The sequence below is a fragment of the Drosophila persimilis genome, unplaced genomic scaffold, assembly GCF_003286085.1.
Source record: "Drosophila persimilis strain 14011-0111.01,24,50 unplaced genomic scaffold, DperRS2 tig00000002-arrow-pilon, whole genome shotgun sequence".
Lineage (NCBI taxonomy): Eukaryota > Metazoa > Arthropoda > Insecta > Diptera > Drosophilidae > Drosophila > Drosophila persimilis.
Window position 1 is genome coordinate 7,757,578 of NW_020825289.1, and position 18,227 is coordinate 7,775,804.

General features: G+C 47.1%; 1 protein-coding gene across 20 annotated transcripts; it reads right to left on the bottom strand.

Moving 5' to 3' along the window:
- Positions 1–298: 298 nt before the first annotated feature.
- On the bottom strand, positions 299–17,576 carry LOC6590637 (patronin). 20 transcript variants are annotated; one of them, XM_026985459.1, is made up of 25 exons: positions 17,501–17,576; positions 16,443–16,830; positions 12,934–13,245; positions 12,785–12,873; positions 12,589–12,724; positions 12,284–12,534; positions 12,113–12,213; positions 11,010–11,162; positions 10,014–10,151; positions 9,524–9,769; positions 9,139–9,201; positions 8,786–8,950; positions 8,586–8,718; positions 8,157–8,517; positions 8,001–8,102; positions 7,558–7,704; positions 5,613–7,340; positions 5,308–5,544; positions 5,051–5,249; positions 4,740–4,814; positions 4,427–4,498; positions 3,780–3,887; positions 2,527–2,715; positions 1,251–1,536; positions 299–1,192 (listed from the first exon to the last, which is right to left on the bottom strand). In XM_026985459.1, exons 2-25 carry the CDS (start codon positions 16,473–16,475, stop codon positions 1,048–1,050), a joined length of 5,469 nt encoding a protein of 1,822 aa, XP_026841260.1. In that variant the 5' UTR covers positions 16,476–16,830; positions 17,501–17,576; the 3' UTR covers positions 299–1,047. The 20 variants fall into 20 exon arrangements, with proteins under 20 accessions (XP_026841260.1, XP_026841264.1, XP_026841263.1 ...); XM_026985463.1 differs by lacking the exon at positions 4,427–4,498 and having other exon boundaries at positions 2,653–2,715; positions 5,613–7,337; XM_026985462.1 differs by lacking the exon at positions 2,527–2,715 and having other exon boundaries at positions 5,613–7,337.
- Positions 17,577–18,227: the final 651 nt, after the last annotated feature.

The following is an 18,227-nucleotide window of genomic DNA, read 5'->3' on the forward strand; positions in this document are numbered from 1 at the left end:
GATTTCACAGAGTTAAAAGTAGTCAAGTCGATGGCAGTTGCCGAAGTCAATTCCTTGCTGGTGCCGCAGTCGAGCAGGACAGAGGCCAGCCCCAAATCAAAGGGGAAAATGCATGTGCAGATCGACTAACTTAAGAGCTCTTCAATGTTGAATGAATGTTGCATAGGCAACTTTTGCGAAACTTTAGAGTCGGACTGACTGCTCACGACGCACGGATCGGACCTTGCTGCGAAATCTAAGGGAAATTTCGATTTCCGTCTGTGGCAGTCAAAAGTCTTTCAAATTGTACAGATATAGATATCTTTAAATATTAGTTGCATTATTATTCCTTTTTAAATACGCATAAAAAGTAATTATTAATTAGTGTTAAAATAAATAGCTAGTGGCATTAAAATTAGATTCGACTTTGGCAGCGGCCTCATTTTACACAATTCAGCTTCCGACCGCCCAAGGCCATGAAAAATTTCACATGATTAACTTCATAACAATATAAAATAATAAAACAAATTAATAAAAAGTGATTTTCTACATTTGTTCTTCCCTTTTCCCCTCTGGCTACACTTCAGCCGAGGACGCTCACATGACATGCTGAATCCTGCACGAAAACTAACAAAAATACAATTATTCAAGGGGCTTCATTACATTCTTTTGGCATTTTGTGTTGTCTGCTTTTTGCCCATTACATTTTTGTTGCTTAAATTCTTAGGCGGATATATGTATATGCTTTTATATTGAAAATAAATATTCAATCGCATCGTTTACTCACTACAAAATTTTCTGTAAATTCAAATTTCTCGTTTCTCAAGCATGTGCTATTAGTGGTTTAAGCCGAGTGCCCACGTCCCAGAGTCCCACCCCCTATACCATAACCCTCGCCCATAAGTCCCTCCGCGAGCTATGGAAAGACCTCATGGTAGGTTCGAGTTATGGTTCGTTATGTTTCCATAGATGTCTTAATGCGCAATGTCGTAGAATAGTTTTTTTTTCCGGCCAAACAGCGCCAAGCGCCCACTGGCCCGGACTCCGCTCCGCTCCGCTACGTTGCACTTAGATCACAAGCGCCATGTCCTTTTTGCTGGGCAACTGCACCCGCTTGCCCTGCCAGAGCGAGTTGTGTATTGTGAAGGCGTCGATGGTGACGGTCAGATGCTTGGTGTGCACTTGCGAGAAGCACTTGCCCCCTGAGTTGTATCTGCAAAGGGATTATCGAGTTAGTGTATGCTCAGGCGTAAGGATGTCACGGTACCCACTTGAAGAACTTATCGAACATGACTTCGTCTACTTGACTAGGTCCGGTGCCGTACAGCTTGGTCACCTGGTCCCCGGACTCGGGCATGTAGCTGTAGAGGGCGCGGAACTGGCAGCCCGCATCGCGGAAGAGTACTAGGAAGTGTTTCGCCTCCGAGCGTGCTATCTTCTCGAGCACTTTCTGTTTGGCCTCACGGTTCACGGCGCCCGGAAAGACGCAGTATTCGACGGCATTCAGTATAATGCCGCGATTGGATTTGGCCGCTGGTTGCTTGTAGAGTTTTGGACCTGTCAATGCAAATCGCCTCAGTTAGCGGAATGGTCAATCATGATGTGGATATTCTCTACTACTCGGAGGTGTCAATGGCAAGCTTTTATATATTAAATTCCTATAATCGTCTTATTATCGAAATGCAGGCTACGTGCACTATGTGAGCTAGAACTTGGGCTCCAAAGTTAGAGCAAAGCTACGATGGATACTTGGGAGTACTTAGACTTGAATGCAAAATCATAAAGTAACAAAAAATATATATTACAAAAAAACCTCCTATTATAAAGATGGCGGATGTTTTAAGTATTTTGAACTGAATATTGCCTAATTTAGTATCTTATGCAAATTATTTTTAACAATTAATACGAACAGATAGTAATAAATAAACGTGTACATAAATTTATATGAAAAAAAAAAACCAAAAATAGTAATTAAATTGCTTGCTGTTTTAAGTAGGTATTTTTGAAAATTGTGAAGCGGTTAATCGGGCTCATCTGGGGGGTTCGGTATTAGAAAGCTCTTTGGGTGTTGTGTTTCTCTACATTTATCACTGGGTAAACATTTGTCGGCTCTCGTTTGGTTATCGAAAGTCGTGGATTTGACGGAACATGGGACAGGAAAAACCAAGTGTTTTGGACTCTACAGACTGTCGCAGCCCTCTAGAACTCGCATATCTATGTAGAACTCATACGTATGTCGAACAAAATCATATGGTGGCGTGGACACAAGATGCATACGAATGGATGCCAATTAAATGGAAAACGAGTGGAAATGAAATCAAACGAAAAATGTTTCAATGAAAATCATATCATATAGAATGAGGCGCTTCGAACATATTCGATCGTTATGTATGTGGAGAGATGCGGGTGATGACCAAAGGTTGTATGGATTGGTGGATTGGATGTGATTATATAACTGAGGATATAACTTTTGAAGTTTTTTATGGTATGGTTTTTCTTGTTGTTGTTGTTTGTTTTTGTAGTTTGTTGTAGGCGAGAAATACAAACCCGAATATTCCATGTTAAAATTCGGAGTTAATGAGAAATCGCTGGATCCATCATCAAATCCGCGACGTTTCGATATCAAACCTGGCGGCAAAGAGCCCGGTCCAGAGGGGGATGGCATATGCCTACCTGAAGCGCCCATTCCAGGCGAGGGTGCGCGCCTCGGCGGTGTGGCGCGTCCCAGTCCCGAATCTGTGTCTAACCGGCAAGCAAGAGAGAGTCAATCAGCGGATCGGTTACATGCACAGTACGCAGTACACAGAGCAGAGAGGAGAGAGCACGCAGCACACAGTACAGGCCCATGCAGATGGTAGCCGTTCGATGTATGGGATGCATTTTGGTTAGTCACCAGACGGGAGCACCAGGGAGCACGGCGATGGGTGGCGAGCGGGCGAGCGATCGAGCGATGATTTCGTTTTGAGTTGGTTAATAATTTGTTGCATTTTTTGTTGTTGTTAATTTCAAGATTTTGTTTTTGGTTTTTAGTCAAGGTTGATTTGAAAGAAAGAGAAATAAAAGAAGAGAATGTGTGCACAAAATTTAGTTAAGCCATTTCGTGGATCCTTCATTTAGAGATACTTAAAGCTAATTGATCATGATCTGGTTTTGAATCGAACAGGTTTATAGATGAGTATATGGATGGATATTTGTGTGTGTGTGCAGTTGTATCTGTATGTGCATGAATGTGGGAGTTAGTTCACAAGAAATATGTATCTTTTTGCACAAAATGATTGAATTATGCCCAGAACCTGTTGCGAATGGAAAAGCTGAAACCCTCAGCCCTCACCCCGAAAAACGGCTGATACGAAAACAAGAGAAAAGCTTGAAGAGGGACCAGACAACCACCAACACCACCACCGCCACCGGATCAATAGAAACCGAATTGTCGCAGTGAAAAACTATGCGAAATGAAACCAGAAATATAATCAAATCAAATCAATTAAAAATCTCACACAGACAAACATAGAATAAATACAAACGGAAATTGTTTAAGGATTACTTATGCAAAGATCGCACCACCAAAGAAAAGATCCAAAGTACAGGTTAAACCAAAAAGGAATTGAAACCACTAGAAGAATACTCAAAATGAATAGAGGATAAGAAGCATACAGATAGATAGATACAGACAGATACGTAATGCGGATAGGATAGGATAGGATTGGATAGAGTAGAGTATACAGTTTACAGTATATGGTATAGGGAGGAAAGAAAGCAGCTTGATTTCAGTTGTACTGTAGCTGTGGAACGCTTCTTACCGCACAGATTCATTAGCGAATTGGACTTTCGGCCCCGGAAATTAAGTGTGCTCCCCTTAGCGACGGAGATACGCGACAGAGTGCGGCCCCGCTCGACGGCTGCTGGCTCTGCAAGTAGGTCAGGTCCGACAGGGATATGCCGAGTGGTGCATCATTATAGAGTTTCAACAAAAATATATGTAGATCTTCTTACGCAATGGATGGACACAAAATGAGGTACAGGCAAAAATATTGTAAATCAAACTTAAGGCCCCTCGACCCACCCAAAACCATACAAATCAAAGGTATTATAAATTCTCAGGCCCAACCAAGGTGTAGTGTAAACTGTAGTGTAATGCACACGCGGCCCCGTGTGCATTCGGTAGCATCCTGGCATTAGTCGGCATTTTGGCATTGCATTTTATTAGTTGAGTTGTGGATGCAGTTACTCATAAGCTGGAGGTGGTGTGTGAATCCTTAGCGATAAGTCAGTTAGAACCAATAAATTATAATCGAATTAAACTAAATGTAAGCACGCGACGGGCATTCATTTGTCGTTGTTATTGTTTTTTGCGTGTTTGAATACGATTTTTGAGGAAATCAAAAGAATAACAATTAAACGAAAGAGAGAACTACGTAATTAGGTGTGTGTTATACCCATCACCAACCTCTGGAAGTTTTATAGGATCCCCGTCGCCCAATCGGAGTTGAACTTGTACTGGGATAATCATCGGGTGACTCTGTTTGAACGAGATTAGTGGTTATTATACCTTATCAAGATATATATCATAGTTAATTCTAGTTTTGATTGCGTGCATATCAAATCATTAAACCAAAAAAAAAAAGAAAACAGAATGGAACGCCCTTCTACCATTAAATATAAATCTAATAATAATACATGCTTACTTTAAACTAGGGATACACAATGAAAAATGATAGGATACAATGCGATAAAGAAGGTTACAGTAACATAAAAATTACCTTTCACTGTGAGGGAGTCTTGCGAGCCCCTGTAATAATCTCTTTTCATTGAATTTGAGCTTAGTTGACCGTAGCCTAAGCAAATTCGAAACGAAAACAAAAGTTCAACAAATTAGCAAAAAGCAATCAAGGATAAATAGACAATAACATAATCACAGCTAAACAGGGCGGTTTACACAAATAAATCAAGAGAAAACTGAAATCGTGTGATCTGGAGGAGGAAGAGAGGGTTCGGCAGGCCGAACACCAGCCACAGAAATTGGTACTTGGGAGTGCAAGTTCCGCTTCCGTTTCAGCAGCCTTCTGCTCACCGGTTAGATTCGAGCTGGAGCCCTTCTTGCCCCGACTAGAGATGCTCGAAGCCTCACTGATGTCCACACTGGCATCGTCCACATGAATGGTCTTGGGCCTGGGACGTGTCGTGCGCTGCTGCCGGAGTCGCGGATTCGTTGCACTAGATGACTGGGGTTGCAGTTTTACATGCAGATCGGGCCGATCCAGGGTTTTACCCTTTACAAAAGAAGAAGGCAATGATTTGCTGGCCAACTATATTCTGTAGGTGGCTTACCTCTCGTTCGGCCTCTTCGATGGCTTTCTTGAGTCTATGCTGTTCCAATATGGCCGCTCGTCGCGCCATTTGATCCTCCTTCTTGCGTGCGCGCTCCTCCTCCTTCTCCCGCTCCTTTTCCCGCTTCTGCGAGGCCTCGATCTCCTTGCGTGCCTTGGCCTCCTCCTGCTGCTGACGCCGCTGCAGGGACAGCAGCATGATCTTCTCTTTTCGTCGCTCCATTTCATCCACAGACTCCTGCGTGGACGGAAGAATACAGAATATTATAGGACCCCACTTCTACAAGGATTGCAGTGTACTCTTACCGGATCTAGGTTGGTGGCGTCGGCTCCAATCACCAGCGCCTTGTTCTTGGCCGCCTCGGCACTGTTGTTGCTCTGCTGGATTCGTGTGGGTGACATGGGCTGCTGCTGCATGGGCTGTGGGTGTGGTTGTGGGTGTGGCTCGTGGCCAAATGGATCCGAGCCCGATACGGCCAGATGGCGTAGTTGGATGGGCGCCTCGTCCGTGTACTTGTTGTAGGTGGCATTACCGGGCGATTTGACACTGTTGGAGTGGTTGAGGCCGTGGATGCTGTGCCTGTTGGCCCCTGCTGACTTGTGGCCATCCTCGCTGCCGTTGTTGTTATTGTTGTTGTGCAGTTGACTTAGGGACTCCCGTTTGAGAAGAGTCTGGTGGTCCACGCTGTCCCTGTCCCGGATGCTGCTGCTGCTGCCGCCCAACGGCAGGGCCTCCTTCTTGGGCGAGCGCTTGGCGCGCAGCGGCGGCTTGGGCCGCTTGGGCTGGTCGTCGTCGAAGGAGATGTAGAAGCCCTTCTCGGCCGGCTGATCCTCGCTGTCGCGCGGGTCCTGGAAACTGTTGGCCTGAATGGAGGGGCGCGAGGGCGAGGGTATGCGGTAGGTGAGATTGCCGCTGGTGATGTTCAGCTTGTTGGAAATCATCTCGCCGCTGTCGTAGTCCTCCGAACTACTGCCCCTTCCGCCCTGCAGACGCTGCTGCTGCTGCTGCAGTTGCAGTTGCTGCTGGTGATGTTGCTGTTGCTGCTGCTGCTGAAGCACAAAGTCCGAGATGCGTGTGGCCTGCATGGACTCGATGATGTTGCGCTCCACCTCGTCCACATCCTCCTCGTCGCCAATGAAGCAAATGCTCTGCGGTGCCATCATGTCCTCCTGCTGCATGGCCATGCCCATGGTCTGCGGCTGGTGCTGGGACTTGGGCGAGCGATTGTCGCGCAGATTGGTCAGTGACTGCTGTCTCTGCACCCCGTTGGCCCCCCCACCCAACTGGCGCTGCGAGTGCTGCGGCGAGGCCTGCACCTGGAACAGATGCTGGAGCTCGCCTCCGCCGCCGCCGCCACCACCTCCAGCACCTCCTCCCCCGTTCTGGTGCAGCATAAAGCTGCCCTGGGCCGCTCCTCCCGCGCTGGAGGGAGGCCTGTTCATCCAGGGCTGCTGGGCCTTCTTCTGCTGCTGGTGGTGCTGTTGCTGCTGCTGCTGTGACTGCCACGCATTCACATCCACCATCGGCTGCTGTATCTGCTGCTGCTGCTCGTAGGCGGCGGCTGCTGCTGAGTGCGCCCAGGTGCGGCGCTGGGGATGGACCTGTGGCTGTGCCTGTGGCGAGGACTCATGCAGGTAAAAGTGGTTCGTGGGCTGGCCATAGTCATCGAAGACCACACTGCTCCTGTACTGCGGAGGAGCAGCCGCTCCGTAGTGCGGCGAGTGGTTGTTGTAGGGCGCTCCGTTGTCGCTGTAGATGCTCTGCGGCTGGTAGTGGGAGGGCTGCGGCGGCGACATGTACTGGCCGTGCTCATTGACGAACTGCATCGGCTGGGGCATGGCCATGGGCTGCTGCTGCTGGTGTTGCTGCTGATAGGGATCGCGACTTGGCGGACGGGAGCTGTACGCACTGACTGGGGCATTGTAGGCCTGCGGAAGATGCGGCGATGAACCAAAGCTTTGCTGCATGGGTCTCTGCTGCTGCTGGTAGTGGTGGTCAGACAGGTGCTGCTGCGACCCATACGTCTGTTGCTGCTGGATGATGCGGTTAGTGGGTGGGGTGCAAGCGTAGTGGAAGCGCAGCCGGAACGAGAACAGAGAACAAAATGGGTTAGTCGACAGCAGCAGAGGGTTGTTTGCAGGGGGAGGCTGCTGCTCTCCGCCCCCTAGTTAATGGGCGATGCAACGACGGGAGGCGGGGATCTGTGTGGCTGTATAGATGGATGGATGGATGGATGGATGGATCCTTTACCTGGTTCAGCATATTGGCTATTTGCTGGGCCTGCAGGAGCTGCTGCGCCTGCAGGTGCTGGGCCTGCATCTGGCTCTGCTGCGTGGCCAGGCGGTGGATATCCTGCTGGATATCCTGCAGATTCATGTTCATGATGGCGATGCTTTGCTGCACGTTCCACATCCATTCCGCGAGCGTTTGTTAATTGTTCAGTGTGGTTCAGTGGGTGCGGGTTAGTGTAAGGCGTTGTGGGCGTGGGCGTGTGAGTGTTTGTGTTTTTCGTGTGAGTTGTTGGAATGTTGAAGCAGACACACAGATACACAGAGAATGGCGGAAAGTGGCGGAAAAGAGAGACACACAGGCGTTAGACATTAATATTTCTGGTTGCACGAGTTAGGAGACGTTGAGATGGGGGCAGGGAGGGGGGAATGGTTATGGCCGCATTTTGTGATTACCTCACCCACCTGGTACTTGTCCAAGTCAACGGGATCCATGTCCGGCGTGCGCTTCGATTCATTGCTCATGGTTTCCCACTTCATAACCTCCGGACAAGATTCCAGATCCTCCTAATCAGAATTCACAGATGTTAATATTGAGTAAGCAATCGAGTCGAGGCCTACCTTCTCCTGGTGCCTGAGCAGGGCCATTTCGATTTTCCGCTTGTCCTGCTCAATGCGACGACGCTTCTCCTCCAGCTTCATGCGTATGGTGGACAGCTTGGTGGCGTTCTCCAGCGAGCGCATGTCCTCATCGCCCACGTCCAGCTGCCAGGCTGCGGGGCTCGCTGGCATGCTGCTGGTGGAGGACTTGCGCACTGGGGTGCTCTCCGGATCGTAGGCACTGGAGCGGGCGTCGTTGTAGGTGTCCGCCACGCTGTGGCTGTAGTCTTTGTCGCTGGAATGTTGCTTGTTCCGTGCCTGTGGCAAGGGGCTGCTCGCATTCGATAGATTGTGAGCCGACACCGTGGGCACATTGTCGACACTGTCAAAAGCGAGAGGGAGTTGTGAATCAGAGGATGCTGCGTGTAAATATTTAGAATGGTAGCCTACCTCGCCTGCCGACGCATTGAATACTTCTCCGTCTCGCGGTCCTGCTTCTCCGAGCCCGAATCCGTGTCGTAGCCAAGCTGCAGCGTGCCCCGGGCATCGGCAATGGAGGAGCGCACGGCCACAGCGGGTTCAGCTGAAACGGAATCAATCTCGTTCAATCAATGGAGTTCTCGGGGAACACTACTCTCAGTTGCACCCACCTATGCTGGTGTTGGACAACTTCCGCTCCCTGTCCCTGTCTCGGTCCCGTTCGCGATCGCGATCGAATCTGCCTCCCAGCGTGTTCAGCTGATCCTGGGAGCCGCCAAAGTTCTCGATGGTCAGCTGGGAGTCCTCGCTGGAGGAGTTCCTGCGCGACCGGCGCCCTGAAACGGCATTCAAAAGAGCATTAGTTTGCTTCCAGCAGATCGCTCTCAACGCTGATGGACATAGGAAGGGGACAGACAGGGGGGCAACGTAAGGATAATGTATAACACAAACTAAATGGCATTCTACTGGACTACGAAGAAGCACTATCGACAGACAGTTGCAACAGTTTTTGTGTGGCTCATACCTGCAAAGCTTGGCCGACGGCTCTGTTCCCAGTTACTTGGTCGACCCGCAGCGACAAAATCGCCTTGAGAGCAAAAATTAAACAAATATAAATTCCAAATTAAATCAAAATGTGTAAAATCAACCAAAAATCAATCAAGTTATTCGATGAACTCAAGTAAAATAAAGAATAAGGCTTGTATGTGGCACTAAAGAGAGATGGGGAGGCCAACAGGTCGTTGAGGATACTACAATGTTGCTTAGTTTGATTTGATTGTTTGATGAGTTCTAGGCCCCAGTACTCTCTAGTGGCCACATACAAGACATCCAAGACTCGGGAAGAACGAAAAACAAGAGTCAAACGATAACTGAAGCGAACTGGAAGAAGCGGGCAGGGGCAAGCAAACCTCTCTCATCCGCCTTGGACTCGACATTGGTCTTTTCTTTAGCCTGACGCAAGCGAGCCGGAACCAAGGGCTCCTGCTGCTGCTGCTGCTGCTGTTGCTGCTGTAGCTGTTGCTGTAGCTGCGACTGCTGCTGCTGGTGGAACTGTTGCTGTTGCTGATGCTGCTGTTGGTGGTGGTGTTGCTGCTGCTGCTGCGAGTGCATGGATGAGAGTGTGGTGATGCCACGCGACTTGTGCACGACGAAGGCTGCACGCATTCAAGATGAGTAGCGAGCGGGGCAGGCAGGCGTTGGCAGTGAGCATGTGTGGGTTTCGGTTTTGGGGGGGAGGATGAAAAAGAACAAAATTAAAAATTTAAATTAGAATCTAAAACCAATAAATGCTAGAGAGATATCTTTCTGAATTCTGTATTTTTCTGAAGTGCATTTTAAACGTAAAATTAAATCGAAATAATAATCTACTAAAAATAAAAATAATTCAACGAAAATTACCTTCGCCTTGATTACCATCGAAATGATTCGAATTTGCTTGAACAACCGCCTGTTGGTGTTGGTGTTGTTGTTGTTGGTGTTCGTTTGGCGGGGTGGATCTGCGATTTAAGCCGCCGCTGAATGAATTCGAATGCGGAACTAAAAATACCCCAACAAAAATGGAATACAAAAAGAAAATAAGAAATAAATAAATACATAAACAATTTGTTCAGCTTTCCGGTTAAACAATGAGACACCAACAGGTAAATGAACTGAATATTCCCCATTGGTGGGTGGTTATTCAATTAGTTGGGGGTTGCGTTTAGAAGCGGGCAAAAGCATACACATGGGTGAATTTCAGTCCGAGGATGGTATGAGAATGTTATAAAGAACTCCCCCCTCGACCCCACACCAGGGCATTTATCAGTTTGGGAGCAGTCCAGCAACAACAGCAGCCCTTATCAATGATCCGTGTCATGCACACGACATGTATGTTGCTTTTTTGCTCTTTTGCAGCATTCGCTGCGATGAAAGCAGCTCCCATTTCGGGTTTCTATCTACAGTTCAAGAGTGTTGGGTATTTCTCGTCCAAGTATCGTTCGAAAGATGCTTCTGTCAGTCAAAGTGCTCAGTGAATATCCCCTATATGTTGATTGTTCAGATGAATAGTGCTCTCATTACAGACAAACTAATGAAGCTTCAGTTTCGGTGTGCAGCTGGTGTGACAAGACAATGAGGTGTACCTTAGATCTTAAGCTACATCTAAATGGTAGTTATATTAATTTCTGGTGGGGGGAAAACATCGACAAACGAGATCAATGGAGGCAAACAAACAAACAAACAAACGAACGAACGAACAGAATGTGTGGGCAGCAGAACAAGCAAACAAACAACAAACAAATGGAAACAACACATTCATGAGAAACCAGAGGGGGGTATAAACGGGTATAAGGAGGAAGTATTTGGAGTACACAGAAAATGCTCGCAAAAAAGTTTGATTGAAAATTTGAAGTAAACCTTGAAATGGCGGCCGATTCGAGGGCGAGCCAACGGGCGGCTGGTCGAGATCGCTGCGGAGATCGGGTATGGGCATAACGGGCTGCATTGTGAGGCCCCGTCGGTGGCAGATTCCGTGCTCATTGGCGCCCAAGGTGCGCCGGGCGATGACATCTACGGTGTGGAGAGTGGCGTCGGGTGGAGCAGAGGGTGGAGATCGAGAAATACATTGCATGTGGCACGTTGTTGCACGTTGTACATAGTATGTGTGTGTGTGTGTGTGTGTTGTGAGTGTGTTTGTGAGTGTTGTGTGTGGTTAGGACCCAAGTTATCGGTAGATTGTTTTGCGGTTTACAAGTGGCAAGAGAGGAAGCGTTTTTTATTGTTGCACATAAACAAAGAAAAAGAGAATCAAGTACAGAAGATTGTTTGATTGTCATTAATGCTGTTCAATTTTGGATTGGGAATATATTCGTATCCACAGCTGCCACTTTGGGGGTTTAATAAATGCCTTTCAGTGGCAAGTGGCAACCGTTGATATTTGTACAAAATTTGACTACATTTTTGCATTGATTTCTAAATGGGAGGAGGCTGGTGGTGGGCAATGATGAGAATTATATAGTGTTATGATGTGATAATTTCTGGGTGGATTCTTTTGTGGTTTCTAGAATTTCCATTGCGGCAGCGGATGATGAACCGCAGCGGAACCGCAGCAAGAGAGACTTTGCTGTAATTTGTTTGGTTTTGCAAATAGATCTTTTCCTAACAGGTGGGTATCAGTGGTGGGTTCTTGATTGTGGTTCAATCATTTGTGGCGGGAACTCTACGAGCTGTGAAGCCTTTCCTTCCTTCCTTCCTTCCTTCCTTCTGTTGACCAATTCGGGGCATAAACGAATAGCAAATCATAGGTAAACGAAGACAAAACAAAAGGCAAACAAAGAGAGCGAAGGATACGTTCAGAAGAACAGACAAGAATGCATGCCCCGGACTGATACTGAGTTTAATATACATTTGGCAGGCCAATCTTTGGACGGGGGAGGATTCGGGTAGATGCGATGCGGTGCAGCGTTTCGGGTTTAGGGATAGATATATGCATGTAGATTGAGGGAGGCCTCTCCACTTACCCTGACCATCCATGCCCGGGTAGCAGACACACTTCGCCGGATGTATCTCGAACAGATTGAACAGATCCGTGAGCAGCAGTACCAGATTCAGTTTCATCGATCTGCAAGGCAAAATGGTGTGCATTTAATGGCCATTCTTGTGGTTGGTTTTAGTAGGTTTAGGCACGGTACCCCCTCATGAAGGTCACATCCTCGGGCGTCATGTGGAAGACGCCATATGGCAGATGCTTCTGTGAGAAATTGCTCACGAGCAGGATATTGTGTATGGAGTCCTCGACAGCGGGCAGATAGTTGATGCGCACCATCGTCCAGGGCACCACCTTGGGGCAGTAGTAGGCGATGAGCAGCGCCAGGCAGATGCCATCGCACAGGTCCTGGAAGTCCCTCACTGGCGGTATGTCCGGCGTCTGCAGACGCGTGCCCTGCAAAACGGAATTCAATCAACAAATCCTTTATGAACGAAGAGAGCCACTCACATTTTCATCGGGCAGCCCTGTCTCCACCTCCTTGATGATGCGCTTCTTCAGAGCGGCGCAGGCATGCGAAATCCAAGCCAGCAGAGCTTGCTCATACGTTTGGCCAGGAGGCGTCTGGTAATTGCTGCCAGATATTCTGAAATTCACAACGAAACCCCGTTAGAAAGCCCAAAGCTTTGGGGCTGTTAGCGCTCACCTTCTGATGGCCGACATGATGCGGTCACCCGATGATATCTCCTTGGCATACAAAACCATCAGCGATTCTATCACAGACATGTGGGCGTTCTGCAAAGAGGGAGGCATTAGAGGAGGTTCCCTCAGTCATTCTGGTGGCCTGGTACTCACAATTCGCAACGGATTCGTTTGAATTAATACCGTTTCGGTAATGGGCATGTCCGAGGACTCGGCCACCGGGACACCCTTGCGCGCTAGCGTCTGTATTATTGACCAGTGATTCAAGCTTTGGTAGTTGGGATCTGAGTACAGATTGGACAACGTCTGGCAGTACAGCGTGGCGTTGCCCAGCTCCACAATGATCTGGGGCTTGAGGCGCTCCTGATTCTCATGGTCGCGATAGAAGGGCTCCTTCAGGTTGTCCGGCACGCGATTGTTGAAGGCCTTCGAGAGCAGCCACTTGACGGAAGCGCGTTGACGAGCCTGTGCCAGCGATGGGAACAAACGATGTGTGTAAGAAATATTGTGATAATGTGAGAACAAAGTTGGTCAGTCATTCCTTCAGTCCTCCCCCCGCAATGTCTCAATATACGGCTGGGCGGGCACCTAAGGGGCCCCAGGCTCCATCCCAAAGCCAAGGCCAAGTTGTGCCGCTGTAATCAATGCATTATAACTGCATCTTCTGTGTGTGGAATGACGCCGCTCTGCCTGGCAATTAACTAGCGCACTCTTGAGTGCCTGTTGTATCTATAGCTGTGCCTGTTGCTGCTGCTGCTGCTGCATCTGTATCTGTATCTGTGTGAAGCCATGCGTACAATCTTCAATATGAGTTCGATAAACCCGCTCGCGTTTGGCTTGGCGTGCGCCGACAGTCTCCGACCACGTGCCCCTTCCTCTTCCCCATCCTATTGTTTTGGGAGGGAAAGGAATGCCATGCCTGCTGCTGCTGTTGCTGTTGCTTGCTTGGCTGAATGGATGATGATGGTCACTCAGCATGAAAGACGCCCCATCTTGTCCGGCCAGTCTTGGCCGTGGTCTCCTCTTTTCTGTTCTCTTTTCCCCGTTCCGTTTTTAGAACCATCTCAAGTCAAGTGCTGCTGCAGTGCTTCTCGCCAAGCCAAGCCATTCCATTACTGGTTGCACTCATAATCATAATTTTTGCTATTGCACAAAGGAGAACTCCATTCCGAACGGCCTCTTCTGGCTCTAATTGAAACTGGGGAGGGGGGGATGCCAAAAGGCAATCGAAAATGAGTTCTCAAGAGGGAAACTGTCGCAGATTCCGACCGAACAAGCAGGTTGTTCGAAGGCGAGGGAAACACATCCAAACATAAGTAAAAGAATGTCTCAATTTGTGTTATCTCTGGGTAAAAAAACATATGGGACACATGTCCGTTTGTCTTGGACTGATAAGAATCGTGTGTAATTTGATTTAATTCTGATTTGGGGGCAGGAGAAACCTGTCTCCTTATCGCAGGGAATCCTCACTTGAGGCTAGGGAATTATGACAGTGTAAATATATAGGGAAAGCATAGATTATTCTTGGCTACAGATAAGGAATCGGTAAAAATATACTTTTACAGATAAAAGACGATAAATCGTAAACATCGAAGCGAAGCAGGATGGTCAAGAAATAACTAAAAGAAAAACCTATACAGATGGGTTTTCTTTTAACAGCAATATTCACACTTTTGTGGCCCATTGTGTAGCACCTTCAGTGCTCTTTAAAGATTAATTTTGTGTCTTTGTCATTCCAAAGATCTGAAACGGGTTCTCCGAAAGAGTTCGACATGAATGAAGTCATCAATAACTGTGTCAGCAAACAAACCATTTTCTTGGCGGGCTGCGTCGAAGCATTCTTTTGCAGACCGTTTGGGTTTTGTCTCTGGGATTAAAAGCTCCATCAAATTCAGGGGGGAACATTGCATTTTGATAGGCCACGATATTGGCGTAGGTCGTAGACCGTCCAGCTATGCGAATTGGTCAACAGGTGGAGGGAAAACCTGTTTAGTCTGCCTGCTGCCTGCCAAGCCAGAGCCGTGCCCCACTCTTCCCCTCCCCAGACGCGAGAAACTGTCCAAAGCATAATTTGAATGGGCAACGAAACGGAAAAACTCTGGCTGCACTTTGCAGATCCATTGTAAAAAGATGTGGATGTGGATGGGGCTGGGGCTGGGGGCTGGGAGCTGAAGCGAGATGTCTGAAACTCAAATTTCATAAATAAAGGCTAGTGTAAACAATTCGAAGAAAAATTATAATAAATGGCTGGTTTGCTGGTGGTTTAGACGCCCACACATTGGATGAGCCAAGAGAGACGGAGGGCATATGCACACACACATACACACATACATAAGCATATGCATCTATTTTTTTTGAGCATTCATATCCATCCTTGTATCCATATGTTTGTAATAAAGTTTTGGTTCTTTTTCTCCGTTTGTTTCAAATGTCACAAATGGAAATGGTGGCATTTATGATTTCATTATCTGGCGTTTGCGTTTGCTATTTGTTTTTGGCATTCCACAGAGCGATAGCCGAAAGCTAAACAGAGAGAATCAAATAGTAAAAGCAAACGGCAGTTTTGGGCTCTTACTGGGTTTAAACTCGATCGTTTTTGCTGTTTTGAGAGATTATAATGCGTTAATTGCCGGTGGAACTGTGGAACTGGCAGGCACTGGTGCCAGTGGCCATTCGATAATCTGCGGCAACTTTCTACCCAGGGAGTTGGCCACAAAGAAGAAAAATGGTTCGATTTGGAGGCCCCCAAAAGCGTGAGCAGACACGCAAGTGCCCCAACCTCGGCTAGGGTCTCTCCTTCTCTCTCTCTCTTGCCCTGCCTTTCGCATGCGTAAGCCGTTTTTTTTGTTTTTAGCGATTAGGTCATGCAACAGCAGCTACCACGGACGAACAGAGAGAGAGAGGGAGAGAGAGAGTCAAAGAGAGGAAAACGATAACAAAGGTTCCATTTTCCGGCTTCAAAATCAATTTTCGGTTGTTGTTGCAGTTCTCATGAATGGGAGTTTCTTTTGTTGTATTTCCAAGTTCGAACAGCTCCCCATACTCGAAAACCTGGTCCAGTCCCTAATAGCAATTGTTGTTTGCATTGGGATTCTACGGCAGAGTACGCTACGCTCTTCCGACTATGGGAATACTCTATATTCCAACTGGATTATGGACGATCTACTTGGAATGCAACAGGCAGGAAAAACAAAAACAAATAATAGAAATTCTGACTGTAGATCTGCTGTATTCTCGAAAACTGTGAGTGCCACTGCCACTTCTCGTACCCGTACCCTCCTTTATGAGTGGCGGATATCAAAACCAGTCAAATGTTAAGTAGGTGTCGGTCGCATATTAAAACGCTCGCCTGCCGGAGCGCGCGGACAAGTGGGAGCGGCGACGGCGACGGCGACTCGCATTACCTCACTCAGCGCACCATTTTGGCAAAGAGAGTAGGTGGGAAGTAAACGCTGCTCTCCGCTCCACTCCACTCCGCTCCGCTCAGCCAACGAAGGAATGTTAATGAGTGCCGTGCCGCGATATTTAGTTTGTGTTTCTTCGAGTATAAGCATATTTTTATTAGTAACTATACACACACACACACACGCACCGTCAAACAAGCACACACAATCGCCCCGGCTAGGCGGGGGCTTAGAGTAAAGGCTAAAAATATGTTTAACCTGTCGTATTTCCTGTGATTCGGCGGCATCCATGCTGACGGCTATACGCTGCTGCTGCTGTTGCTGCGGCGGCGACTGGTGGTGCTGCTGCTGCAGCTGCTGCTACAGCAGATGAGGGGAGATGACGGTGCAACAACCCGAGTCTACGAAATTTTCTCTGCGCGGCGGGCAAAACGGATGACACTCCGGCTGGCTGTCCGACGCCCAGTCTCCGTTGCACTTGGCACTTCACTTTGCTCTCTCTCACACTCTCCGACACTCTGTCTCTCGCTCCACGCGCTTTTCCTTTTGTTATTTTCCACACTTTCCTATTACGCTGTCTTCGCTGCTGTGTTGTGTTTTTTTTTTTGGTGGGACGACGCCTCTCTTGCGGAATTTTCACTTCAGCCTAGACAGAAAAACACAACGGAATAATTTGATTGGCATTTTAGCAACTCAACTGCATTTGAGATGAGGATTAATTGCGCACACGCATCGGCAGCGGCAGCAGTAAGCAGAAAACGATTTATTTAAGCAGCCAAAGACGGTGGAAAACTAGCAAAAGAAAAATGTGAATCATTCAGTGGGGCACACTAGGCAGTGGGCGGCAGTGCGCGGGCCGAAGGGGGGGTTGGGGTTGCTTTGCTCCACTGTGCAGCAAATTGAAGCAGTGGGGCCATAACAGTCTGTAAGGCTTACAGTCGACTGTTGTCGGAGTTAGAGGGCTTAAGATGCTGCATCAGCTGTTGCAATTTAGTCGCATAGGCGACACCCAGACGCACTTTTCAGCACGCAGGCAACGCGTTTCGATTAGTTAGTGTATAATTATCGCGGTGGCTTTTACAGTTTTTTGCAATTTGCAGGTTTTCCTGGCTCCGGCGACAGTAATAAATGAAAACATTTTTCTTTTGCTTGCTGTTGTTGTTCGTCTTGCTGTTTGCCTCTCTTTCGTTCGCGATACGCTGCCAATACTGCTGCTGAGCACTGTTACTGTTATGCTCTTCGCTCTCATTGGAGGGCACGGCGGATGGGGCGAGTGATGACCGAAAAAGCTGTGTATGTGTGAGTGGCCTACGCACATTTTTGCCTGATTCCGCACTGATTTATATTCTCTTTGACATTCATATGCATTTCACACGATTCACGCTCACTTTCACTTAGTAAGTTACTATGTTTAATACTATAATTTAGCTTGAAATTAATTAAATCGCGAACAACTACCAGTTTCTTCTCTTCTTTTCGGACTTATCGATAAAATATATGGGCAACCCTCAGACATACACCCAGTGCTGCCAGATTTTGATCGTCAAAATAAGCTAGATTTCACAAAAATACAAGCTAGAACAAGCTAAAAATTTAAGAAAAGGCTGCAAAAAAAGCAGCACATAGATAAATACTTTTAGAATTGTGTTATTATTTCATCCCATTCGCTATTACTCCAATCGGTATATTTATCGCTGGAACGTATTAAATTTTAAATATTCCCGGTAATTGGTAGCTGTGGCAACATTTTCCATGACAGCGCAATCGATATCCGTTAAATTTCAAAAGAATTTTAGTCCTATAAATCAAACAATTAAATATTTCTAAAATTTATATATTTATATTTCTTAAATTTAAGTTTAAGGATTTAACGGTCATTTTGTTGCTAAGTTTGGTTTTAATGATATTCATTTGACTGTGGTGGACTTAAAATTCCAATGGCAAATAAAGCTATTTCTTTAAAAGGTTGGTTTTTGTCAGTACTTCTTACCAAAACTTTATAGTGTCATCTGTACTTTGCCAAGAAACTAAGTGAAATTTTTA

Coding starts and splice junctions, on each gene's coding strand:
- LOC6590637 (XM_026985459.1), bottom strand. CDS start 16,475: ATGGATGCCGCCGAATCACAGGAAATACGACAG. Junction 9,202..9,523: donor GTCCAAGGCGGATGAGAGAG/GTTTGCTTGCCC, acceptor TTTGCTCTCAAG/GCGATTTTGTCGCTGCGGGT. Junction 4,499..4,739: donor AGACTCCCTCACAGTGAAAG/GTAATTTTTATG, acceptor TCGTTCAAACAG/AGTCACCCGATGATTATCCC.